At 48.3% G+C, this 27,337-nt stretch overlaps 1 protein-coding gene across 1 annotated transcript in view; it reads right to left on the bottom strand.

Moving 5' to 3' along the window:
* Positions 1–26,047, bottom strand: part of LOC120498089 (tyrosine-protein kinase ZAP-70) — a 35,584-nt gene extending 9,537 nt beyond the window's left edge. Inside the window, exons 1-4 of the mRNA XM_039700414.1 lie at positions 25,904–26,047; positions 7,507–7,985; positions 4,091–4,251; positions 2,024–2,162 (exon numbers count right to left, since the gene is read on the bottom strand). Coding sequence (XP_039556348.1) covers positions 2,024–2,162; positions 4,091–4,251; positions 7,507–7,908 — 702 coding nt within the window. The 5' untranslated portion in view covers positions 7,909–7,985; positions 25,904–26,047. The remainder of the gene's footprint in view (positions 1–2,023; positions 2,163–4,090; positions 4,252–7,506; positions 7,986–25,903) is intronic.
* Between the last annotated feature and the right edge of the window lie 1,290 nt (positions 26,048–27,337).

Below are 27,337 nucleotides of genomic sequence, written 5' to 3'. Positions count from 1 at the left end.
CTGGGAAAGGGATGGGAGGAAAAAGAGATTATTGTGAGGAATTTAAAAAAATATATAATATAGATTATAGAAAATATAATATGTATTTATATTAATATTGTAATATATAATATATTATGGATAATATATAAAATATATGATATCTTAATATTATAATATATATTATTATATATTATATACAACAGTAATTTCATGTTATTATTATATTATATATTCTATAAAAGTATATAATGCTCTATAATATATATTTAATTATATCTATTTTAATATATTTTATTATATATATTATTATATATAATAAAATATACATTATATTATTTTATATATATAATATAATATATATTGTCAATATTCTAGTATTATTACTATGAAGAACGATTATTATTATTATTATTATTATTAATCTTTTGTGGCTTAGGGCAATTAATACACTCAGATTTATGGCAGTCAGGCACCAGATTGTTTCTGTCTTTTGTGCGTGCACTTAGGATGTCCCCGGGTGTGATTGCATCCCTGGATATCTGCCAGAGCTGGGAAGAGCTTGGGGAATTCAATAAGGCCCAAGGAAAGACAAAATCTGCAGTCTGAGCAGGGCATAGTGAGTGCAGTGGGATTGTTGTGGCAGCCAGGAAGGGGTTTGGGCCCTGCTGTGTGGGATAAATCCTGAGAGAAAGCAGATCCTTTTTTCCAGAGTTTGGGTTTTTTTCTGTGGATCCCAGGCAGTTTTGGGTGGCAGCACCACTGGATCCAGCACAGAGGGGACATCACTCAGCCTGGGGACAGCCAGCCCAGCCCAGGGACACCAGGCTTTCCCTTCCCTCCTGGCTGGCTCAGATTTCAGCTGCAATCGGGAGCCCGGCACGGCTCTGTCACCATAAAAATGCCCCAAAATCTTTGTTTTCAATAAAATTCCGAGTGAAAATAGCCCTGGGATTTCAGAAAATTCAGCAAAAATGGGGTTGTTGTCCCTCAGACAGCCCTAGCCAGGAGGAAGCTCTGGCATCCACTCCCTGGATAATTTTAGTTAATGGTTTAACTCTTAAATGACTGGTTTTAATTAATTAATCCCAACTAATATATGTATTAATTATAAATATTGGGTTTTTCTTCAATTACTCTCAGCCAGCATAGAACAAGGTTGTCATGAGCTACTTTTGCAGGAGCACAGCTGGGGAAAATTACTGGAGTTTTAAGTTTTGATAAACTAACTCTAATATATCCCAATAAACAAAGCCTGGGAGAGAAAAATGGATTGGGGTTGGACATCTGGAATGCAGAATTTATGGATCAGAAGGAAACTTTGGAGAAACAAGAAGAAAAAGAGACCAAAAAATATTCAGTTTAAGCATTGGAGAGTCCCTGCTATAGAAAAAAAATAAGAAAAAATCTTTTTTAGTTTTAAAAATATTAAAATATTATCTACTTAGCAGAAAAAGGGAAATTAATACCCAATAATGGAGAGAATATTAATTAATAAAAGAGAATTAGCATAGAATAATGGAATAGTCTGAGTTGGAAGGGACCCCTGAGGATCAATAGTGATGATTATTAATTATTAAGTGATGGGGATCAAACCACAGCCATGGTGTTATGATGTCGTTTAGAACCAATGAACATTCATTTATTTTTCTGTATAAATAAGTATAAATTTTTTTAAATCATAAAAATATATTTTGTGTAATATAAATATATTTATAAATATAAAGTTTATATAAAAATAAAAATAAACATAATAACTGTATAAAAATATACATCTGTTATATGTAAATATAAATAAATATTTATGTTTTATATAATTTTACATAAATATAAAATGTCCAATCAAGTAACAACATTTTGGATCAGGGTCTGTGTGGAGGCCAGAATTTTGTCAGCCACGCACACAAACCCTGGCCAGGAATAAAATAATTCCTGACTTGCTGACACTAAAAACATGGCATTAGAGAGGTTTATTTATCCTGATGATTTTGAGGGACTTGGTAATGCTTCAAAGCAAGGAAAAGGTGCCTCAATTTCTTGGTACCTGCCAGAGTGTGTCGAATTTGGTGCCCTCAGGAATGGAATATTTCCCAGATTTATCGTGATCCACCCGGTAGTGATACACGGTCTTGCCATAGACCAGGGACAGGGCATAGGCACGGTTCTCCTTCTTTTCTCTCAGCCTGGCAGGAAGGAAAATGAGGAAAATTATTAAAAGCAGCTCTTGGTTTTACTCTGAGGATTGTCAGTGGTGAGTGGGCATGTGTACGTGGAGAGGAGTCCCTGCATCCCTGTATAAAATTATATATATTACATATAAAAGTGTACCTATATATCAATATAATATGTTATATATTATATGTTATATATTATATGTTATATGTTATATATTATGTATTATATATTATATATTATATATTATATATTATGTATTATATATTATGTATTATATATTATGTATAATAGGATACATAATGTATAATGCATATAATATATATAATATATTATATATTATATTTTATATTATTTTATATTTTATATATAATTGTATATATTCCAGTCTAAAATAAAATGCAAGAGGATGTCTGCAGCTATTTTTAAGTTTAAATAACAGACCTGATCCAGTACCTGCTACTTCAGGCAAAAAACCCATCCATTAAGGCAAAAACCCCCACAGAGGCCAAAACTCCACTCCAAAGATTAAGGCAGACCTCACCAAAAGCCTAAAGCTGGGTTCATTGGAATTGTCACCCTCCCACCATCCTCTGCAGAGGCTGAGGAGGGACCCTCCACCTCCAGTTTTTTGCCCCTCTCATAGAACCAGAGAATCTCAGCATCATTCCGGTTTGAAAAGACTTTAAAGGTCACCCAGTTCCAGTTCCTCCCACTGTCCCAGGCTGCTCCCAGCCCTGCCCAGCCTGGCCTTGGGCACTGCCAGGGATCCAGGGGCAGCCACAGCTGCTCTGGGCACCCCAAGCCAGGGCCTGCCCACCCTCCCAGGGAACAATTCCTGCCCAATCTCCCATCTAAACCAACTCTTAGTTTCAAACCACTTCCATGTGTCCTATCACTCCAGCTCCTGATGAACTGTTCTCTAGCTAATTCTCTCCTTCCCCAACTCATCCAGGAGAGAATTAAATTATTTTAATTTAAAATAATTCATCTCACCTGGGCAGAGATGCAGAGAAAAACTTTCTCCTGTGTTTTCTGGGCCTTACATTGCCAGCCTGTCAGTGTTTAATATCTTCCCCTACTGAACCCTCTATCCCTCATCATCCTGTGCGGCAGCAACCAAACTTTATAGACATACTGAAATATGAGAAACAAATAAAACTCCAGACTGGCTCTTCATGGAGGGGCAGATGTTGGAGCCCTGGCTGCTGAGAATTTCAGATTTTCTGTGCTGACAGGCACTGACCCCCCTGAGAACACTGCATTGACCTGAGGCTGTGGAGAAGGCTTCCAAAATGCAATGATAGAACTGGGATTGTGGGTGTGGAGTTTGAATAGAAGTGTGTGATATCACAAGGGGGAAAACTTAAGAGTTGAAGGTTTTAGAATACAGTAATAGATATAAAGCAAGATAGAAGGTTTAAAGCAGAAGCTAATCCTTCTTCTTCACCTTCTTCTTCATGGGTTTGAGTAGTATTATGTAATTAAATTAAAAAGTCCACATTACAAGTAATGAGTAGTTAGTTATTAAGTAACAATAATTTAGGTGTAATTTCTTAATTGGACAGTTTATCCTTAAAAGGCCTTGTAGAGAGATAGATACAGCTCCATTTTAAGCTTGTTAAGTACTATAAAACTCAGTTTATGAAATTATAATATAAATAAGAACTAATAAACATCTAAGTCTGAATAAAAAATACTTTCTCACACATAACCCCTACTTAACAGAAGGAAAACCCCCAAAGAATCCACACAGTGGTGCCCCATGTGAGGAAGAACAGATTTGGGGTTCAGCCCACCTTTGAAATATCTGTAACCACTCTGAGAAAATTCAGCTACATCTCCTCTGTGAGGTGAAACCAGTAACAGCAGGGCACTGGGGGTGGGAAATGGTCAAAAATCCTGGGATGCCAGGATGGTGCAGGGGTTGGATACTCACAGGAATTTCCCGTCAGGCTGTGCCCCCGAGTAGAGCCTCCGTTCCGCCTCCTCCCGGCTGATATTGCCGTGGTACCAGGGCATCCTCTCATGGGCTGTGGTGGCCACGAGCTTCTCCACCTGGGGAGCCTGGCTGATGATGGCCTGTTCCAGGGCATCCCCCTGGGAAAGAGCAGGAAAAGAGACCTCCTGCCATCCTGCTGCTCTGCTGATGGCTTCAGCACAACTCACTGGGGACACGGGACACAGGAAACTTGGAAAGTCTCGTGATTAACTGAGACCCAATATCAGCTGAATTCTGTTCTGCTGCAGAGCAGAATTTCTGGTTTATCTCAACTGACCAAATACTTTAAACCAAGCTAAGCCCTTTGACTTTGGTGAGGGAAGAGAGAAGGCACCACGTTTATGTGGGGAATCTTAATGCTGGGCTTGGGGGGTGTCATTCAGCCTCGTGTTCCTGGTTGGTGGCAAGTTGGATCGGTGTCCTGGCAGCCCAAAGGGCCACTCTGTCCTGGGGACACCAGGCCCAGGGAGGGACTGTCCCACTCTGCTCTGCACTGGGGCAGCCTCACCTCCAGGGCTGGGGGCAATTTGGGGCACCACAAGATCAGAAGGATCCAAAGCTGTTGGAGAGTGCCCAGAGGAGGGACACGGAGCTGGGGAAGGCTCTGAGGAGCGGCTGAGGGCCCTTGGCTCGTTCAGCTGGAGCACAGGAGACTGAGGGGAGGCTCCTGGGGGCTGCAGCTCCTGCCCAGGGCAGGCAGAGGGGCAGGGGCTGAGCTCTGCTCTGGGCCAGGGCCAGGAGCCCACCAAGGGCTGGAGCTGTGGCAGGGCTTGGCATGGAGCTCAGGGCAAGGCTCTTGGCCCCGAGGGTGCTGGCACTGCCCAGGCTGCCCAGGGAATGGTCCCGGCCCCAAGGCTGCCAGAGCTCCAGGAGCGTTTGGACAGCGCTGCCAGGGCTGCTCAGGGTGGGGCTGTTGGGGTGGCTGTGCAGGGACAGGGGCTGCCCTGAGCATCCCTGGGCGTCCCTCCAAGCTCAGGATATTCCATCACTCCATGATTTTCTTGACAGCACAGCCTTTCTGGTGCCCCTGCCCTCCTGGCTGCCCACCACCCACAGGCACCAGGACTTGGCAAGGTCGGTGCAGTCTGGCAGCCACGAGGGAGGCATTGTGTTCCTCTCACGCCGGGGTTAAACCGTTACTGTTCCTTTGCCAGGAGGTGGCGATGTCCTTTGTCCTATCTACAGGTGGCTACCTATCTGTGTTGGAGAAAATCTTACAGAATCCCTGGTTCTGGGAGAGAATTCTGCTAGAAAATACCTCATTTAACAGAGAACACCTCAATCGGCTATAGAAACCCTACTGAACACCTCATTCATCCTATAAAATACCTCATTCTGTCAAACACATTTGGTGTAAATAGGCCAAATTTAGAAAGCTTCTGTAGAAAGGCTCCATAAGGACACTGCCTGAGTCATACTTCTCTGAGGACTTAAAAGAAAATATAAAATCCCAGAATTATTTAGGTTGGAAAAGACCTCCAAGGTCATTGAGGCCAAGCTGTGCCCCATCCCCAGTTTGTCCCCAGCCCAGAGCACTGAGTGCCATGTCCAGGCCTTCCTTGGACACCTCCAGGGATGGGGACCCCAAACCTCCCTGGGCAGCCCCTGCCAAGGAAACAACAAAATGACCCCTGGAAGTGTATGAGGAGCCAAGGTGGCAGCAGACAGAAAGAAATGGCTGCCAGTGGGACCATTTAGAGTTTTGATTTATGCATATATTGTAGATATTCCAGTTTGCAATAAAATGCAGGAACATGTTTGTAGCTATTTTTAAGTTTAAATAACGCAGAGACCTGATCCAGTGCCCCCTGTCTTGGTCTCATGGGTAAAAGTTTCACTGAAAAAAACAACTCTCCAGAGAGGCAAAAATTCCACTCCAAAGAGTGAAAAGACCAGAGCAAAAGTCTAAGTCTGGTTTCATTTAATCTTCAGCACAATGTTTGGAGGCACAAGCACCTCACATATGGAGAGATGTGCCCAGAAATCACAGAATATTCTGAGTTGGAAGGGACCCACAAGGATCATCAAGTCCAATTATTAAGTAAATGGACCCATATGGGGATGGAACCCAAAACCTTGGCATTATTAGCACCATGCTCTGACCAACTGAGCCAATCCCAGGACTGGGATGGAGAATCTGCTGCCAGCAGCGCCAGGGACACATCCATGGCATGGGGGTCATGTCTTTATGTGCCTCTGGAGCTCTGTGGCTGGGTTTTGGGATGGGTTTGTTTAGTCCTGGGATGGGTTTGTTGGGGGTTGGGATGGGTTTGTTTAGTTCTGGGATGGGTTTGTTGGGGGTTGGGATGGGTTTATTTTTTTCTGGGATGAGTCATTGGGTCTTTGGATGAGTTGGTTTCGTTCTGGGATGGGTTTGTTGGGGTTTGGGATGGGTTTGTTGGGGTTTGGGATGGGTGGTTGACTTTTGGGATGGGTTGTTGGCTTTTGGGATCAGAGCTCTGGTCTAAGGCAGGGAGCATTCTATGGGCTGCAGAGGAGAAGGACATTTTGGGGAAAGGCCTGCAAAGTGAGCTCCAGCTGTTCCAAGGACGGGTCTGAAGGCTTGGGAAGATGTTTAGACCAGTGTGTGAAGAAGAAACTGGGAAAGAGAAGGATTCAAACCTCTCACAGAGCCAGCACCCTCCAAGGAGAGGAACCTTACTCTGCTGTGCTGCAGGTGGGACACAACAGCACCACAGGGATCACAGCTCCCCACCCTGTTGGAACTCTGGCTGCTGAGAATTTCAGACTTTCTCTGCTGACAGGTGCTGACCCCCAAGAGAACACTGCATTTGACCTGAGGCCGTGGAGAAGGCTTCCAAAATGGAATGATAGAACTGGGATTGTGGGTGTGGAGTTTGAACAGAAGTGTGTGATAGCACAGGGGGGAAAACTTAGAGTTTGAGGTTTTAGAATCTAGTAATATATATAAAGCAAAATGGAGGTTTTAGGGCCAAGGCTGGTCCTTCTTCACCTTCTTCTCCATGGGTTTGCGTGGTTTTGTGTAATTGGATAAAAAAGTCCACATTGCGGGGCAGGGGTGGTTGGTAATTGGGTTAAAAGTAAAAATAATTTAGGTGTCATTTCTTAATTGGACAGTTTATCCTTAAAAGGCCTTGTAGAGAGAGATGGGGCTCCATTTTTTGGTTTGTTAGAGTGAAGTGCTGTAGAATTCAGGGTTTGTGAGACTGTAACACAGATAAGAACTAATAAACATCTCAGTCCCAACAAGAAATACCATCTTGCGCAATTAATTCTGACCCTGGCCAAAAAAAAAAGAGAAGGGAAAAAAAGGAAAGCAAAAAAAAAAAAAAAGGAATCCACCCCACCCCACCCCTGGAAAGCTCCAGTACCTCCAATTTCCAGGTCTGCCGCACATATTCTCGCACCATGTTGTCCCTCATGCTGTCGAAGACGCCGGGCTGGGGCTCCACCCCGCTGGGGCGGTTGCAGGGCTTGCGCAGGGGGCAGCAGAGCCCGTCGGCATCCTTGGAGTAGAACTCGCAGAGCTCCTCGGGGCCGCAGTGCGCCTTGCCCCCCAGGATGGCGTAGGTGCCGTTGAGCTGGCGCTCGATGGGGTAGTGGTAGAACTGCAGGTCGCACACCATGGACAGCACGTAGCCGCCCAGGCTGCGCAGGCACTGCCGCAGCAGGAACAGCCCGTCCGCCATCCCCGCCAGCTTCAGGTGCTCCTCGGCCTCCGAGCGCGCGATGCTGCCGTAGTAGAAGGGCAGGTGGGCGGCGGCGTCCGGCATCTCCCCTTCACTCGCCGTGATGGCTCACGCGCTGTGGAGGCTGGTGGGCCGACAGGGAAGAAGTAGACAGTGCTCCCCTGGAGGAAAAAAACCCCTCAGGTTATAACCACCTTTGTTAGGGTGAGGGAAAAGGCTTCTCCCAGTGTGCCTTGCTGTGAATGCAGATTCAATGTATCCCACTGGCCCTGCTGCCTCACTCCACCCCTGTGCACTCATCCCATTGGCCCTGGTGCTCTGTCCCGCCCCTTGAGATTCCTGTATAACCCCCTGCTTTTCCCTGCCTGAGTGGCTCTTGGTGTCTGGATCCCTCTGGGACAGAGGCTCAGTAAAGGTTTTCCAGTTTTCCTTGGAACCCCACACAAAAACCCCATCTCTCCTTCTGTGTCACTTGGATCCCAGAAGAGCTAGAATCACAGACATGCCTGTGCCCCCAAGGTGTCTTTTTCGAGATGTTTCTTTGGGAACATCACAGCCTTCTGAACAACACCCACAATGACAATGCACTGCTGGGGCCCCAGGAAAAATTCCCCAATTTTTCCTGGAAGGAAAAATTGGTCTCTGAAGCATCATTTTGCAAAATGGTTTAATTGGGGTTCAGACTTCCCTGTCTAGAGTTCTCCCACTGGCTCTCTGTGGCGTTGTTTCAAACTCAGAGCATCCCACATCCCTCTATTCTGCTCTTACTGGTGCTGGGAAGTACAAATAAAAATCCACCTCATCTTGACTTAAAGATCCCAAGCAAGAGAGAATCCACTTGATCTTGCTTTATAGATGCCAAGGAATAGAGAAACTAGCTGAACCTGATTTGAAGATCCCAAGCAAGAGAGAATGCCCCAAATCCTACAGTGAGTCCCTCCAGTCCTTGATTACCTTCACTATTAAAAATATGCTCCTTAAATCCATCCTGACATTTTTAGCCTTGACTTCCTACCATTTTCTTTCCAACCCTGTTCACAATAAAAGGAAATTCTTTGGCCTGTCTGACTAAAAGAGCTTTGCCATGGAGATCTAGAAGGCCAAAACCTTAAATGCAATAAGATTAAAACACTAAGTGGGTATGAAACGTCTAAAACAACATTTAAATAAACAAATGCACCAAGCACAGCAAAAGGAGAGAAACCCAAGTGCTTCTGGGCAGACATCAACCATCAGCCAGCAGAAACAAGAAGAAACCTTCCTTGAATTGTTTTTTAAACAATCTGTGGAATTTTTCCCTACAATACCTGGCTCTGGCTGGTTCCTGATGCTCTGATCCCTTTGGCAGAAAGGGTCCTTCGTTGACCAAGTCCCTGCAGAGCCCTGGTGCCGAAGAGCTTTAGGGCTTGTCTCTGTACAGGGCTTGTATCTCTGTCTTGAATCACCTAAAATCCCACCCAGAGGGTGTTTGCTGTAATCAATGGAAACATTATTGTGACCAAAGGGTCTCATTTGTTCCCTGGAGCCTGAACTTCGGGGTTGCTCCTGCGCAGACAATGACCCCAAAAAGATCAGAGAGATTTTCTCCGCCTGCGCCTCCTGCAAACATGTCACTCATGTAAGGAGCAAAGAAACACCAGATTTTGAGTCAGCACATTGGGTATTTGCCCTGATTCTTCCTAATTTCACTCTCCTGGACGTGGTGGGAGAAGTTTCTTCCCCATGGGCTGAGCCCACTGCTGTGGTCTCTGCTCCCAGGCAGTGGCCGGAGCTGTGCCTGGGCATGTGGTCAGGCCTGCCCTGCTCTGGCTCATTCCAGCCTGGTTAATCCCTCCCTGCAGCACAGGGACCTCCTGCCATCCCCTGGCATCACTGGAGCTGGGAAGGGCTTGGGTGGATTTCTGTGTTGGAAGGGCTCAGGAGGAGCCATTCTGCCCCATGCACCCTGCCCTGCTCAGCTCTCAGCAGCAAAGGCCTGCCAGAAGCTGGATTTATGGCAACCAGAGCCTCCTCGACCTATTTGTTGTCCCCATGAGGCTCTGAAATGGCCCTGATGAGAACAGGAAGGGAGAGCAGAGAGGAGGCGTCTCAGCTGAGGCAGGAAACCACAACAGGAAGCATCAGTGGTTCACAGCCAGGGTGAGGGACCAGCAGAAACCATCCCAGGCACAGCTCAAATCAGCCCAAATTTTGAAGGCCCTGTCACCAAATTCACCAAATGGAGCAAAGTGGGGTCTTGGTACAGCTGCCAGTCTGGAACATGGAGATGAATGGAAATACCCTGAGGCTCAAGCCCAAACTGGAGTTGGTGCTTGGGGCCAAAGCAAAGCATCCTAATCCTGTGATAGCTCCAGATATGAAACCCCAGACAGGTTCCCAGAGCTGGTTCCCCAGGTTCAGCTCCTGAGACCAGCTGGGTGCCAGCTCTGCCCAACCTCAGCCTGCTCCCAAGAGAGCAACTCCCAGGAAAATGGGCTGGAGGAGATGAGCAGTGAGGACTGCAGCTCTTGGGTTTAGCTGCAATCAGGTTCATGAGTCACGTTCATGAGGAACAGGAAATAATGAGTGGGCAGAGGGACGTCGATGGCCTCTTTTGTGAGCTGCTGCTTTGAACTGGGACAAACACCATGACATCTGCACCCAAACCTGCTGAATCCCTTCCCTGGAAAGTCCAGGAGCAGAACATCACAGCAAGTGGAGCACCTGTGTCAGTAGCTCAGCCAGGTGAAAGTGAGAGGTCAGAAGTTATTGATGACATGTGAGCCCTCACAGAATTTCCAGCTGCCCACACAGGGTGCTCTGTAATAAACAGGATGTTTTTCCTCTCCAAACACAGAGGTGGGAGTGAAGAAACCCTCACAGAGATAGGAGAGGGACCCAGGGCACAGAGGTTGGGTCAGGCAGTGCCACCCAAGCCTTGCTGCCACAGATTTCCTGGTAGGAAATTACTCTGCTGAGAAAAACCTTCCCAGTACTGAGACATGAGGAAAAGTCACCCCCTGAAGCCTGAGAGCAGATTTGAACAGGAAGATTTCTAATCCCTTTAAAGCTCTTAGTTTTAAATATTTGTCCTGGCTGGTTTTATTGCCCACACACCAGCTCAGGGTCTCCTCTAATTCCTCTTCCAAACTCTGTTCCTTGGCACCACCTCTGCATGGACATGAGCAACCCTGAACAACCTCAACAGACCTGCACAAATCTCCTTCAACTTTGTTCTCCCACGCTGCCAAATGCAGCCAAAAATGAGAACCAATTTCATGGACCAACACCTGAAAGAACCTGTGCAAGGCACCCTCCACCATTATTAATTTCAATTAACAGGACCTCGTTTTTCCAGTTTCATCTGTGTCCCTGGGTCTGCAGGTGCTGGGCATTCCCTTGGGTTTGGGTGGTCCCACAGGTTGTGTACAGAATCACAGAATCACTGGGGTGGAAGAGACCTTCAAGATCATCGAGTCCAGCCCAGCCCCAACCCCTCAACTCAACCCTGGCACCCAGTGCCACATCCAGGCTTTGTTAAACCCCCCCAGGGATGGTGACTGCACCACCTCCCCGGGCAGCCATTCCAGAACTTTATCACCCTTGCTGTAAAAAACTTTTTCCTGATATCCAAGCTGAATTTCCCTTGGTGCAGCTGGGGGCTGTGTGCTCTGGTTCTGTCAGTGCTGCCTGGAGACAGAGCCCAGCCCCAGCTGAGCACAGGCACCTTTCAGGAGCTGTGCAGAGTGATGAGAGCACCCCTGAGTCTCCTTTTCTCCAGGCAGGGCTGGAAGCCCAGGGCTCCTCTGGTGATGGCCACATTGGCAAGTTGGTGTGATGACGTGAAGATGCACCCAAAAAAAACCACCTCCCACGTGAAATCAGTCGGGTCTGTGCCCCACAACACAGGAAAAGCAGGCAGGAAGCCCTGGAGATGTCACTCAATCAGATCTATTTATAGCTGGCCACTCATTTTTACTCAGATCAGACAAGAACCAGCAGGAACTGGTTTGATTTTATAATTTCCCAGAACAGCACTTGATGCAAATCCAGACCAGTTCCTGAGAGCAGGGGTTGTACTGGTGAAACTGGAGGCAGCACTGGAATGTTCAGCATCCTGTTAGGACCATGTTTTCTGTCTTCTTCTCCTGGCAGCAATAATCCCACACACCACAAATAATCCCTGATAACACATCCACAATAAGGTGGTTGAGACAGTCTGGTGGGAAGCAGGGACCTGTCTGGAGGGGAGCAGGTGGGGAAGGGCTGAAGGGTGGGAATTGTGATGGGAACCTGCCTGGAGAGGTAAAAAGGGAGATCTGGGGGGCTTCTGTCCTTTGGGGGTGGTTTGTGTTGCCAGTGTGGGGTGGTTTTAACAATTCCCTAAATGGAGTTTAACTGGGGAGGGCAACTCAAAGGAAAATGTGCCTGGGGATGGTTGAGAGGGAAATTCAGCCTGGGATGGGGCCTGGGGGCTCTGCACTGCTCCAGGGGCTCCTTCTGCTGCCCTCAGGGCTGGAGTGTCCTGTGGAGAGGCTCCAGGGTGGGTTCTGACAGGCACGGGGATGGACCAGGTTTGGGATTGCTCCAAAGTGGGATCCTGATGGACAGGGGGACAGCATGGGTTTGGGATTGCTCCAAGGTCATTCCCGATGGATAGGGGACAGCCCAGGTTTGGGATTGCTCCAAGGTCATTCCTGATGGACAGGGGACAGCCCAGGTTTGGGATTGCTCTGGGGTCATTCCTGATGGACAAGGGATGGAGCAGTTTTGGGACTGCCCATCCGGCAGCAGCACCACAAGTGGAGGCACAGGGTGGGTGTGGGGCACCAGCTCTGCCCTGATCACCCCCAGCCTCTGCTGCCTCCCTTGTCCCCTCCTGATGCCAAATGGCCACAAAGCTGCTTCTGGTGGTGCCTTGCCTGGACCCACCTGCATTTAATGCACATTTAATGCCAGAATAAATGCACTTTGTTTTTGTGCTGTTTGCTGCAGAGGTGATGGGCACGACCAGGGACCTCCTGCTTGTCCCCATCCCTTCCCTGCATTTCATTCTCTTGTTTCTGACTTGTGGTTGAAAATAAGAAAAAGGCTGGAAAACACCTGCAGTGTCCAAGTTGCTTTTGCAGATCGTTCATCCCAGGACTGGCTGGGACTGTGCAAGAGGAGGAACTGAGGAGCTGATTCCTGGAGGATTCCTGGAGATGTGGGGTTTTTTTAATCTTAAATATCTTAATCTTTAAAAAATGAGATTTTTTTTTTAAATCCTAAACAGAAAACTTGCTATAATTTTGATTTACTTGCAATAACTTTGATTCAATGCAATGTTCCTTAGTTCAAAGAAAAAACCTGAAAAACTTCACTTTGCCCTGACCTGGCTGCATTCTTCTAATTACTAATGTTTAATTATTTAAGCACTCCATGGCAGCTCTTCCCAACATTTAGGAGCACTCAGATTCCTGGCTGGAGCTGCTGTTCTGCCCTCCCTGCTGGCTGCTAATTAAAGCCAAAGCTGCTCAGCTCTTGATTAACACTTGAGCTGTGTGGGAGTTTGTGAGAGCCTGTCTGTGTTTGTGCTCACAAACACGGGCTGTGTGCAGATAACGATCTGCTCCCCTGCTCAGGGAGCTCACTGACTCACAGCTGCCTGAAATGGGTGAGTTTACAGTAAATCTGCAGGAAAATCTCCCTGATTCCCACCAAGGACCTGGTCTGGCCTTGAACAAGCTGGGTCCTCAGTGCCCCAGCGCTGCCTGATGCAGAAATGCTCCAGAAAAAATCACCAAGGGTGGAAAAGACCTCCAAGGCCAAGTCCAACCTTTGACCCAACACCTAAACCCCAGCACTGAGTGCCATGTCCAGTTGTTTCTTGAACACCCCCAAGGTGTTTCACTGCTTCCCAGGGCAGCCCATTGCAGTGCTTGACTCCTTTTCCATGAAGAAATCCTCCCTGATATCCTCCTCCCGCTCTGGGGTGAAATGTGGGAGCCATTTGGCTCCAGGGACAATCCCAGTCCTTTTCAGAGGGAAAAATAGTGAATTCCACAACACTGGCAAGGCCCATGGAGGGACCTGGCAGTGTGGGAAGGCTCCTGGCAGTGGCAGGCAAAACCTGGTCCTGGGGAGCTCAGTGTCCCTCTACCCCCTCCTAAATCCTTTTTCAGACACCTCATGTCCCTCTACCTCCTTCTAGATCCTTTCCAGACACCTCATGCCACCCCATCCCAGCGTTAGTGGAGCTCCAGAAGAGAGGGGATGGTTCTGTTCGAGTGTTTGTGAGTCTCAGAGAAAAGAAGGCTCAGGGGGCACCTTCTCCCTTCTCCCTTCTCCCTTCTCCCGACAGGAGGGTGCACCTGGGTGGGGTCAGTCCTTTCTCCCAGGTCAGAAGTGATGGGACAAGAGGAAACAGCCCCAAGCTGTGCCAGGGGAGGCTCAGGCTGAATTTGGGAGCAGGCTTTTAAACCCAGGGCAGGGGAGTGCCCATCCCTGGAGGGATTAGGGCGATGTGGCACTTGAGGACAGGGCAAGGAGTGGCTTTCCCAGTGCTGGGTTTACCATTGGATTAAAGGACCTTAAAGCCTTTTCCACCCTCAGCAACGCTGTGGTTCAGCCAGGGCTGACCCAGTGAGGGGTTTGCTGTCACTGCCCAGCCAGGAGCTGAGCTGCACAGGCTGCCCTGGGACCCTGAGCCCTGCTCAACATTCATTCCTCACCGCAGTCAGTGCTTCTGGGGAGGGTTTGTAATAGATAAGGGATGTAACAGTTGGCTCTCACAATTGAGAGATAGATATTGTATAGATAGAGATGGATAGATATCAGATATTAATATATTAATAGATAGATATTAGATAGTAATTGATATATGTAATATAATAGTATAGTATAGTGTATATATATATTAGATATTAATATATTAATAGATAGATATTAGATAGTAATTGATATATATAATATTATATTATATATTACATTATATTATATTATATTATATTATATTATATTATATTATATTATATTATATTAATCTTATATAGATATTATGTATTAATATGTAGATATTATGTCGATCTATAGATGTATTTATAATATTATTGTCATATTTCATCTCATAATCATCTTTCCCTCCCCCCTTGTGATAGCCTTGGTAGTCAGGACATTTAGAGGAGGCTGGTTGTTACAGGAGGTGTGGCATAACAACAGCTGACCTCCAATCAAGGTGTAAAAAGTTGTCTCCACCTGGATGGCAGAGAAAGAGTTAACTGAGAAAACTTTAGGAGGGGTTAAAGATATAAAAGGCAGAGCATCCATTTTGTAGATGAGTATGTGGCTGGTAGTTACGGGGATTCTCAGTGCTGTATTTTTTCTTTATTTAATTCTTTGTTTTAGTTTTTGTCAAAGTTTAATAAGATTTTTAAAAGTGAGCAGTCGTTTCTCACGTGTTGGAGGGGGTCACACTGCTCACAGAGCCCTTCTTGACACTCTGCCACCTCTTCCCTGTGCCACCTCTGCTTCATGTCACCTCTGCCCGGTGTCACCTCTCAGATGCTCCTGCTGCCCTGCTCTGACTCTCCTGGCTGAGGATGCTCCTCCCTCCCCAAAGGCAGCCTGGAAGGTCCCTGCCAGGCGGGTCTGGTGCCCTCAGATGGCCCCAAAGCCCTGGGCTCTCCTGATCCTGCAGGGATTTTTCCTCTCAGGGTTATTTGTTAACAGGAGGAAGCGATTTGCTCTGGGAGCAGGGGAGGGGAGGGACAGGGCCACCTGCACTGGGAACACCTCTGTGGCTGCTCCCTTCAGGCTGGGCTTCTCTAACGGCTGGCACTGCCAGAAAGCAGGTTTTGGTTCTCAGAAAGCAATTTTTTGGTGTCACCCTGCTTCCTCTGGGTTTTCTCAGGTGCCTCCCCACAGAGGCTGGGACAGGAATTTCTGTGAGGTCACAGCCACCAGAGAAGGTTGATGCCTCAGGTTTGAGCTTTTCTGTTTTTCAGGTTCTGTGCTTCTTTAGTGTGTGGGTCTGGGTTCATATCAGGGATGGTGAGTTCTGTGCACAGAGCAGGGAGACAAAACAATTCCTGCTCTAGCTGGGGACAAAGGATCCAAATCTCAGACCCAAGAGCACAAACAACATGGAATGAAGAGAGAAAAACAAGAAGGATGGGACTGCATGGGCTGGGGCTGTAACTTGACAATGAACTCCAAGATGGAAATGGAGCAGAACTTATAAAACTGAGAGACCCCATGAGCTATCATGCATTTTGTGACCATTTTGGTTCACCTGGGGTGCAGCCCTGGCTGGGCTCTCGTGCTGCCCAAGACTCCAAGATGTTAGAGCAGGGACAGGAGCCCTTGGAGCTGCCCCTGGTTTGTGGAAGCATCTTCTCCCAAGCCAAATGTCCCTGGTAAGCAGCTTCCCCCTGGAACAGGAGGGAGCAGGAGAGTGCTGGGCCCAGGGTGGCACTGCTGGGACACTTCTGTGTAGAGCCATGTCACTGTGCTGTCCTCAGGCAGCCTGGGCTCCTGTGCTGGCTGTGGATTGGGCTGGGAAATCTGTGAAAACACCCTGCTGAGCCTTTGTGGGGCCACTGGAAACGCTCCTGGCTCCAGAGCCATTGATCCTGAACAGTTTTTAATGAGGGGCTGGGGCACAGAGTTAAACTCAACCCCCCCATTTCCTGCCTGGCACCCCCCTGTGCTCCTGTGGGCTGAGAGCTCAGCCCTGGCTCTCGGCAAATGATGCCAGGAGCTTTGTCCTGGGGCTGGAGGAGCACAGAGCTCGTTCCTGCCACGCAGGTGTTGGCAACAAATGGAGAGCACTCAGAAATGCTGCAGCTCCTCTGGCTTTGGGATGGAGCGGGAACCAAGGACAGGACACTGCAGCAGTTTGTGCACAAGTTGGAGGAGAAGGGCTCTGGTTTTTCCTTTGCTTCTCCCTGGCCTCCCTGCATCACCTTTTGCTGAAATTACAACTTATGCACAGCATCAGGGACCTGGAGATTGACCCCTGCCAGTGCAGAGGATTTGGAGAGTGTCAGACTGCAGGGAGATTAAATGAGATATTTATGTGAGGAAATTATGGCTGAGCCCATTCCTTGGCTACTTTACTACCTCCTTACTCCTGCTAGTAGCACAGCCTTGAGCAGGGTGTAGGAAAGGGGGCACAGAGGGCTTTGAGAGCCCTGAAAATAAATTTACCCTGACCTGCACTGGTTTGGGTCCTCCTGAAGGTGCTGAGCAGGTTCTGAGCTGCCCTGAGCACCAAGCCCTCCTCGCCCCTGCCCCACTCCCTGCTCCACGTGCTGCAGGGGCTCACAGTTCTATTGCTAACCACAAGTGACAGTGGCTTTGGTGCATGAACAGCTGTGTTCTTGCCTTGCCTCTGCTGTTTGAAAATTAAGGTGACACATGTGTGAAGTTATTGGCATGGCTGGGTTTCCTTCCTTCAGTAATTCTGCCTTCATTTGCTTCTCATTTAATTTTACTTAAATTTACTAAAACTTAATTTTATTTTTTTATTAAATTCTTCTTTAATTTATTCTGAGACGGTTGTTGTGTCTCCCTGAGTGACATCTCCCTGCTGAGCTCTGCTCTGGCTCTGTGTGCTGGGTGCTGCCAGACACGGCTGGTCCTGCCCAAAGCCACCTCCCTTCTCCTCTCTCTGCTTCCCAAGGTGGGTTTTTAAGGAATTCTCACTCTGGGAAGCATCTTTGTGCAGATGTGGAATTTTGGACATTTCTGGTTCACAGTTCTCCACTGGAGCCACCCTCACAGATCCCTCCTGGAGAGGAGGATTGGAACAGGGAGTCACAGAACCATGGAATGGTTTGGGTTGGAGGGACCTTAAAGGAATGGGTTAGGTTGGGAGGGACCTTAAATCCCACCTCATCCCCCCCCGCCATGGCAGGTTCACCTTCCACTGCTCCAAACCCTGCCCAGCCTGGCCTTGGGCACTGCCAGGGATCCAGGGGCAGCCACAGCTGCTCTGGGCACTCCAAGCCAGGGCCTGCCCACCCTTTCAGTCAGGAACTTTCCCCATCATCCATCCCAACCCCAGCAACTGCCACCCAAACCAGCCCTGAGCTCGTTGTCCTGCTGCTGTGTTGGTGCCACGCATTTATCACCTCAGCCTGGACACAGAAAGGTTTCCCTGAGCTGCCCCAAAACTGCCCACAACCACTGGACAGGGAGTTCTGCCTGGGGCATTGCCAAGGGGAAGCCCCAGACCACTTTGGTCTCTGAACATCTGCAGCAGATGTTGGAGCTGCTTCATCCTCAACTTCTGGTGGGGCACAGCAGCTCCTGTGCTCCAGGAGTGCCTGGAGCAGGGACACAACCTCCTGTAGCCCTGCTGGAGGGGATTTGGGCAGGTTAGGAATACAAAAATACAGAAATATGCAGCTCTGGATTTGGCTGAGGCACCAAAGTGAATTCTCTGTGCCTGCAGTGCCAGGGGCTCTGCTGTCTGTGAGTCACAGTCTTTGAAACCTCAGGTGAAGGGGCCACCAGCAGCTCCCAGCACCACTAAATGAACGTGTTGGGTTCATCTTCATAATCAGAATATTCCTGTGGGCACAGAGGGTGAAAGCTGCTGCCAGGTGGGGAAGAGCTGGAGGAGCCCTGCGTGCTCTCACTGCTCCTCAGACACACCACGAGGAGCTCAGTCCACACAGACAGACCTAAACATTCCCTGCAGTTTGAAAATTAAGGAGTAAAATAAATACCACCCCTGGGGCTCAGTGCCATGATCCCAGCACGTTGGTGAGGTTGAAATGAGTTTTTCTGAGGGGTGATTTGAGCCTCAAAGTGTTGGAAATGTGACAAGTTCAGGAAAGAGCAGTGGAAGAGATGAAGGGCCTGGCTGGGCTGATTGATGGGCTCGGCCCTGGGGGATGGAGACAAACATTAATTGTTGGCCAAGAGTGATGGGGGAACATCTGAGAGCAAAGGAGAAGCATCTGAGGAGCACAAGTTTCCTTCAGAGAGGAAAAACTGGTTTGGATGTGCTGCTAAAATGGAACAGGACTAAGGCAGAAGAAATTAATCAGTGGAAAGGAAGTCTGGGTATCAAGAAACATTTCCAAGCAAGAAGATTCATCAGGATTTGGGGCAGGGAGAGTGTGGAAATGCCATTGCCAGGCCCTTAGCACTGGATCAGAGATGGGAACAATCCTCCCCAGGCAGGAAGAACCCACAGGGATGAGCTCAGAGGACTTTCCCATAGCTAATTCCTGCAATCCTGAGTTCCATCAGGGAAAATCCTGCTTTCAGTTTCTTTCTGGGGCTAATGTGATTTCCAGTTCTGTCAGCCATTTGTGGCAAACTGAAAACCACTGAACACAGAAGGATTTGTGACATTTTTGGTGGTGTTTTTGTATGAAAGGAGAGTGAAACCCTCCCCATGCACAGCAGTAAATGCTCTCTAGCACGTTTTTATAACTCAGTGATCAGGACTGAGGTGAAAAAACAACTCATTCTCCATGGTCTGGTGAGTTCCTGGTGTTTGTCCTTCCTGTGCTCTCGAGGGGAGGTTGCATTAATCAATAACTGCCCGTGCTCAGGCTGCTCTCACATGGGCACTATTCACCTCTCCCTTCACTTTTCCACCCAGGAAAAATATCTCTGAGGTGACCTTGCAGCTGCAATCCCAGAGCAGGCAAAACCCAGCACTTCCCTCTTGGAAAGGACTCCAGAAGGAGCAGAGGAGAGTTACTGCTGCCCCACAGAAAACCTTTGGGGCCCTCATGTTCTGCTCCCCCTCAGCTGGACCTGGGGACAAGAAGAGCCCATGGACACAAATTTCACTGGACACAAATTTCCCTGTGCTCAGAGGAGTGGGGATGGGTGCTGGAGGTCCCTCTCAGCTGTGGGGGATGTTCCTGGCTGTGTTTTGGGGCACTGGGAGCAGAGTTTTTTTCCCCCACAGGGCCAGCAGCTTTTATTCAGCACTTTGCAGGGTGGAAAACCCTCCACATCCCAGGGAATGGCAGCTGAGCTGGGCCTGTCCTGCCCTGCTTGGGCCCAGCTGAGTGCCCAGAAAGGCCTGGTTTAAGCCATGTGAGAGGATTTTGGGGAGGTGCAGACAGCACTGAGCACCCCTGAACCTTCTGCCTGTCCCTCTGGCACCCCTCACCCTGCTCTGCTCTGCTGTGGGGCTTTTCTCCAGACTCTTGTCTGCCTCCACATCCAAATGATGTTCCCTGGGGCAGGATGTAGGGATGTGCTCCCTGTTGATGGAGTGACTAAATAATTCTTTGTCTGATTAAAAAGACAAAAAGCCCAGAAGTTTCTCTCCCAATTTGGTACAAAGACACCTCATAGGACCTTTGGGACTTCACCTCAGACCTGGGGCTGAGACAGAGGCCAAGAGGTCTCACCTGGGTAATTCACTAGAAAAGGAAGAGAACAGTGGAAATAATTGCTTTTGTGGGGTGTTTTAGCAGGAGCAAGGACCTCTCACCCCTAGCTCAGTTTTTCTCTGCAAGAGCTTTGTTATTTTGCCTTTCATTAAACCTTTTTCTGTTTCCAGCACTACCTCAGAAGCCATCCTGCTAATTTGATGCCATTGGGCTAGCTGGGCTATCTCGGGTGTGATGGGATCTCTGAGACCTCATAATACCCAGCTCAAAGAGTAATATATCATCAGGATTTGCTGGATCTTTCCAGGATTTGCTGGATGCTTTCCAGGCTCAGCCACAGCTCTGGGGTCTGTGCCCAGTTTTGCCCAGTTTGCCCAGTTTGGCTCTGGCAGGACCCTCCTCATCCACCCCCTTCTGTCCTGGAGGGGACAACCACAACAGGACCTTGAAAGTCTGACACAGAAATTGGGAGATGTTTTTCCACTAGTTTATGCTCAGTCTCACCCTCCTCCCTAGGGCTGCATTAATAAAACATTAATTAATTAATTAGTTAAGCTCTGGTTGTGATATTTTATTTGTGGGGGTGCTCCCACCTCGGCCTCTGTGCGTGAAAGATCAGAAGCCCAGATAAAAACTGAGGGGCAAACCATACATGGATGTGTTCACAGATAATCTGCTGGATCTGCACAAACAACTGACAGGAAAAAAGTTGTGATTTTCACTGAAAAACTCAGCACTTTCCACTTGCCCTGCAGATCTCAGCAACAGATTCGGGTGTGATCTGCTTCAAGGTGCTCAGTGCTGACTGCACCTTTCCAAAATCAAGTGAGAAGGGTTCACTCTGCTTCAGAGACCGACGCTGGGAGTTTTCTGGAGAGATGTGGAGCAGGAGACCCAAAAACCTGAATAATCTCTTCTTCCCTGCCCAACCTGTCACACCTGAGTGACTTCAGAGGCTCTGGCTTGGGAGGGTGTTTGGAAGCTTTTCAGAGTCACAAATCAATTGGTTTTGTAAGAGACTCTTAAGGTTTAAAATACTCAGCCCCTGGATTTTTTTTTTTTGGCCACAATAAGAGAGAATCTGGGTAAAATGTGGCTGTGTTGGCCACCTTGGAGGCAGAAGGATTTTCTGTGAGATCTGAGCTCAGGGATGGAGTCAATCACTGAGAGATGCTGGGGCTGGGGTCTCTTCCAGCTCTGCCCCTGCCTGTGCTTCCTGCCCAGTTAATTCCTGACAGGCAGAAACATCCCTGAAGTGCTGGGAGAGACTGTCTGGTTTGGTGAAATCATCATAAAAGAAAATTTGATATTTATTTCCTGCAGGTGCTGGAGTACTCCTGGTATAGTTGGTGGATAAAATAACCCCAGAGATGCTGCTTTTGCTGCTTTTTGCTGCTTTTTGCTGCTCAGTGATTTCTGCTTTGCAGTTTTGCTCATCCAGTGCTGCCCACCCCAGCCCTGGGCAGAATCCAGAATGTCCCATTTCCTCCATCCCATCCACTCCAGGCCTTGCCAAAGCTCCAGGTGGATGAACTGGGAAGCTCAAGGTTCTGCTTTGGGATTTAACTCTTGCAACAGAAGATTTTCTGAGCATCCCAGAATAACCTGAGCTGGAAGGGACCATCAGGGATCAAATCCAGCCCCTGTCCCTGCACAGCCACCCCAACAAGCCCACCCTGAGCATCCCTGAGAGCGTTGTCATCGACCTGGAGAGGGGCTGGGAACACCTGAGAGGAGCCACTGAGGGAGCTGGCAGTGCTCAGGCTGGAGAAAAGGACACTCAGGGTGACCTTGTCACTCTCTGCAGCTCCTGGAAGGTGCCTGTGCTCAGCTGGGGCTGGGCTCTTTCTCCAGGCAGCACTGACAGAACCAGAGGACAGAATCTCAAGCTGCACCAAGGGAAATATAGGCTGGATATTAGGAAAAAAATATAGGTTGGATATTAGGAAAAATTTATCATTCTTTCAGTTTTTCATGGAAAGGGTGATAAAGTTCTGGAATGGCTGCCTGGGGAGGTGGTGCAGTCACCATCCCTGGGGGTGTTTAACAAAGCCTGGATGTGGCACTGGGTGCCAGGGTTGAGTTGAGGGGTTGGGGCTGGGCTGGACTCGATGAGCTTGGAGGTCTCTTCCAATCCAGTGATTCTGGGAATTCTGTGTCCAAACGCTCCTGGAGCTCTGGCAGCCTTGGGGCCGGGACCATTCCCTGGGCAGCCTGGGCAGTGCCAGCACCCTCGGGGGCAAGAACCTTGCCCTGAGCTCCATGCCAGCAGAAAGTTTAAGAGCAGGAAAGTTTATTGTGTATCAGATGCTCTGGTTGGAGTTTTAAAAGAGGAAAGATGAATGTAAGGCTGAAATCAAAACTGCAACAAGGAAAGGAATTCTGCAGGATGCAGCTGAGGGCCCAAAATCCCATGTGTGAAATGTCCTGGTGGTGGGTGATGCTCTGGAAGGGTCTCCATGGGACTGGGAGCTCAAACTTTTCCTGATCATTGCTGGAACTTTATTTCAAAGCAGACCGAGACTATTCCTTTATTAATCTTTATCATTTACTATCCTTTACTAATCTTTATTAATCCCCTGTTCTGGGGATCAAAGAGAAAATCTAACTGGGCTTGATTAGAGGGTGGCCAGAGGAAATTCCTGAAGAGGAAATTCTGAGGAGAAAAATGAAGACAACTGGGGAGTGAAGGTGTTGGACATCAGCTCTGAGGGGTCGGGACATCCCTTCATGTGAGCAGTGATTTGTGAGGGACAATGGGAATTTGTTCCCACATTCCCTGAGTGTGGAAATGCTCCACTCACAGGCAGCCTGGGATCCCTATTTTCTAAGTAGAAAGCTGAGCCAAGATTTTCTGAGGCAGAAATAAAGGGTCAGATCTGCCCAGGGCATTTTGTTTATTTTTAATTACAGCAGCAAAGGGCGTTTGTTCCAATGATTTGCATAGGATGTGGGGAACTGGAGTTATTTCAGACTGGTTCATGTTTTATCCTTGCTACCTCCCTCACTGAGGCTGGAATTTGATTCCTGGCTCTGTGTGGAGTTTGTGGAAGCTGCCCATGATCCTCATGGCCCTCTGGGATCTGTCCCTTGTTCTGGGCTCTCTCTGCTGTGCCCATTCAATTCCACACCCAGCAGAGCCTTTCCTGGCACCTCTGGGATATTGCAAGGCTAAATCAGCACATTCAGGGATCAAAGCTGTGTTTAAAAATGCACATTTCTGCTCTAAGGACTAGGGTTATACTTCAAGTTTATATTTAATTATGTTAAATATTCTATTCTATTATTATATTTCATTCTATTAAATATTAATGTATTTACTGTATCTATGTCTATACTTTAGGCAAGGCTAAATCAGCACATTCAGGGATCAAAGCTGTGCTTAAAAATGCACATTTCTGCTCTAAGGACTAGGGTTATACTTCAAGTTTATATTTAATTATGTTATTATATTCTATTTTATTCTATTATTACATTTAATTATATTAAATATTAGTGTATTTACTGTATCTATGTCTATACTTTAGGTGTGTGTACTTACAGCCTGTATTATATTAAACATTAGTGATCTTCACCTGGATTTACTGTATCTATGTCTATACTTTAGGTGTGTGTACTTACAGCCTGTATTATATTACCCAGCATTAAACATTGGTGATGTTCACCTGGAGAGAAGCTCCAGGGAGAGCTCAGAGCCCCTGGCAGGGCCTGAAGGGGCTCCAGGAGAGCTGCAGAGGGACTGGGGACAAGGCCTGCAGGGACAGGAGCCAGGGAATGGCTGCCAGTGCCACAGGGCAGGGCTGGATGGGAGATTGGGCAGGAATTGTTCCCTGGCAGGGTGGGCAGGCCCTGGCTTGGGGTGCCCAGAGCAGCTGTGGCTGCCCCTGGATCCCTGGCAGTGCCCAAGGCCAGGCTGGGCAGGGCTGGGAGCAGCCTGGGACAGTGGGAGGTGTCCCTGCCATGGCAGGGGTGGCACTGGATGGGCTTTGAGGTCCCTTCCAACCCAAAACATTCTGGGATTCCACGGCTCTAATTCCCAACCCATCCACTTGCAGTTACCACCTAATTCTCCCTAGGAGTCCACAGAGATTCCCAGGAAATCAAGCACTAAACAAAACGTGTCAGCCTTTCAATCACCTGATAACAATTATTTGTACTTTTTGAGTATTTCCAACCCTCCAGAACTTCCTGCTTTGCCCCACAAGGAGCTGCTCCCTGCTCTTTACCCAACTCAACCCCAAATGTTGTCAGAGGTAAAAAAACCCGTTCAGCTCCACTCTTTGCCTTCAGCCTCTCTGGTTTTGCACCTCCAGTCCCACCTGCTTGGGGTTTGTGAGAGGAAAAGCTTGGCTTAACTGTCACCTTTGTCTTTCCTGGCCTCAGCTGCTCAAGCCAAGTTCTCTGTGCTTGGTTGGGTGGGTTTAGATCATGGAGGGAACCTGGGAATTCCCAGGATCTCTGCTTTTCGTGGAGTTGGGTGCTTTACACAGAGACTATGGATTGTCCTGGTTACCTGGGAGTTTCCAAGAAAGCCTCTTCCCTAACATCTTAATGGGAATTACCTTTTAAAGTTGTATATTAACATGTGTGAATTCTAAATCCTGCCGTGGCAGCCCCCATGTTTCTTTAGGAAATCCTATTCCCAGCAGCATAAGCAAACTTTTCAGAGAATTGTGTCCTTTTTCCCAAGAGGAAAAAGGAGGATGAGGGATTGAAATCAGCAGAATCATAAATAAATCAGGAAGCAGAGCCCCGTAGATCCCTTCGTTCATCCTCTGTCAGTGAGGAGCCTGATCCCTTCTCCAGTTCTTCCCTGGGATGGCTTGCCCTGGTGTTCCTGAGGGGTTTATTCCAAGTCTAACAGATAGGAAAGGTTTTTTTTGAGGTTCAAGCCCAAGTTTCCTTTGTCCCAGGTTGCTCCCTACCACCCCAGACTGTGTTTGGATTGACTGGACTTGGAACTGTGCCTGTCCTCACCGAGTAGCAACCGAGGAGATGGCAAAGAATCCAAGGAAATAAAAGTGAGTTTGCCTCTGGATTTCAGTCTATTTATTGCTGTAATGGCCAGCAGTAAACCTCTGAAGTTCTTCTGGAGTGTTTGGAGCATTATCCAGCAGGTGCCAGGTATCCTAAACCTTCCCACCTTGCCACTGAGATCCAAAACCTTCCCTCAGTGCCACTGAGATCCTAAACCTTCCCGCAGTGCCACGGGGATCCAAAATCTCCCCACAGGGTCACTGAGATCCTAAATCTCCTCCCATTGCCACTGAGATCCTAAACCTTCCCGCAGTGCCACTGGGATCCAAAATCTCCCCACAGTGTCACTGAGATCCTAAATCTCCTCACATTGCCACTGAGATCCTAAAGCTTCCCGCAGTGCCACCAAGACTCACAGGGAATGTAAAGAGAAACTTCCAGAGTTTTGATGCCATGTCCAGAGGCAAAGGGAAGGGAATGGCTGCCCAGGAGTGTTGGACCACAAGCCATCATCTCATTGTCTTCTGACCTGTCTAAACCCCCTCAGCTTCAAAAAGAACGTGATGGCCCCAACTCAACCCCGTTTTCTTCCAATGGAGCGATCAGTAGGAAAACCATGCATGAGGAATTAATCTGGAATCTGAACACCGACACTTCACAGGATCTTCCCTCTGAACGCCCTGGTGCTGCAGAAAGGCACCAGGCAGGGAACAAAGCAGCCATGATGCACCCGCCACCCCAAACAACAGCAGCGAACAAAAAGCGCCTCTTACCTGCTCTGCCGAGGAGCACGGCAGCTTTGGGGGCTTCCCTACAGCAGCTGGGGAGCAGGAAGGGAAAAAAGAGGGAAAATAATCTCTGTGGAGCGAAGGCTGTGTCGATTTTGGGAAAGAAGAGGCCACAGCATCCAGCGAGAGCTCTGGCATTCGCAAACCACCGCTGGCTGGGTTTCTCTGAAACGTGACCCTATTTCCTCGTTGCACAGGAAAGGAAAGGAGAGCAAACAAAAGCTGTGCAGCTCTGAAGAGTGAAAGAGCTCTGAGATCTTCTCCGTGTCAGGGTAGAGGTCTGCTGTGGAAGGGAATGGGTCAGAAGGAGGTAGTGAGGAACTGTTGTTATTTAAAAGGATGTTTTAGAGGAGATTTGCTTGAGGAGCAAAGTTCTCTTCTTGAACAGTTCCCACTGAGCAGATGTGGATTGGAAAGGGAATCTCTGTGCATGTCTTTGCCACAGGATTACAGAGTCAGCTGGGCTGGAAAAGCCCTCTGAGGTCATCAAATCCAAGCTGTGCCCCATCCCCACTTGTCCCCAGCCCAGAGCACTCAGTGCCACCTCCAGCCCTTCCTTGGACACCTCCAGGGATGGGGACTCCAAACCTCCCTGGGCAGCCCCTGCCAAGGCCTGACCACCCTTTCCACGGAGAAATTCCTCCTGATATCCTCCAAATTCCTCCTGGAGCAGCTTGAGGGCATTTCCTGCATCCTGTCCCTGTTCCCTGGCAGCAGAGCCCAATCCCCCCCAGCTGCCCCTCCTGTCAGAGCCATGGTCATGCCAGGCTGGGCCTCTTGGAAGACATAGAGGAGTAAGGAAAACTGAATTTCTTTGGATTTTCCACATCCAAGCCAGGAATTACTCAGAAAGGCCCTCTGGGAGGGGCTGCTTGGGCGTTGTGGTTTGTGATGGGCCAGAGCAGGTTCAGGAGCCCAAGAAACTTCTCCTGGCCTGGTTCTCCTCCCTGTTTCTGATCAGTGTTGGGCTCTTTGTGGTGCCAGAGTGGCCAGAATGTTGCCATTGAGCTGGGGACATTCCATCTGCAGTGCTACCACTGCCAGCTGGGCTGGGGACATTCCATCTCCAGTCCCACCAAAGGGTGCTGGAGTTCTGCAGGATTTCCAGCTGCTCCATGTCTCCCTTTCCAGGAGGAAAAATCTCTGTGTCTCATCCCCAGCTGGCTGCCACCCATCCTGGAGTTGTTGGGTACAGGGACAAGGGCCAGCCTTGGAGAAAGGCTGTGGCACCACGGAATCATGGAATGATTTGTGTTGGAAAGGAACCTTAAATCCCATCTTTCCAACCCCGCCATGGGCAGGGACACCTCCCTCTGGATCAGCCCCATCCATCACTGATTCTGGCTGAATGCAAAGAGGTGTCCCAAGGAGATGAATGGGCAATCCCAAAGTTTCTTAACTTTTGCTGGCAGAAAATTG

The sequence above is a fragment of the Passer montanus genome, unplaced genomic scaffold, assembly GCF_014805655.1.
Source record: "Passer montanus isolate IOZ18808 unplaced genomic scaffold, ASM1480565v1 scaffold140, whole genome shotgun sequence".
NCBI lineage: Eukaryota > Metazoa > Chordata > Aves > Passeriformes > Passeridae > Passer > Passer montanus.
This window is presented reverse-complemented; position numbering and strand designations above follow the sequence as displayed.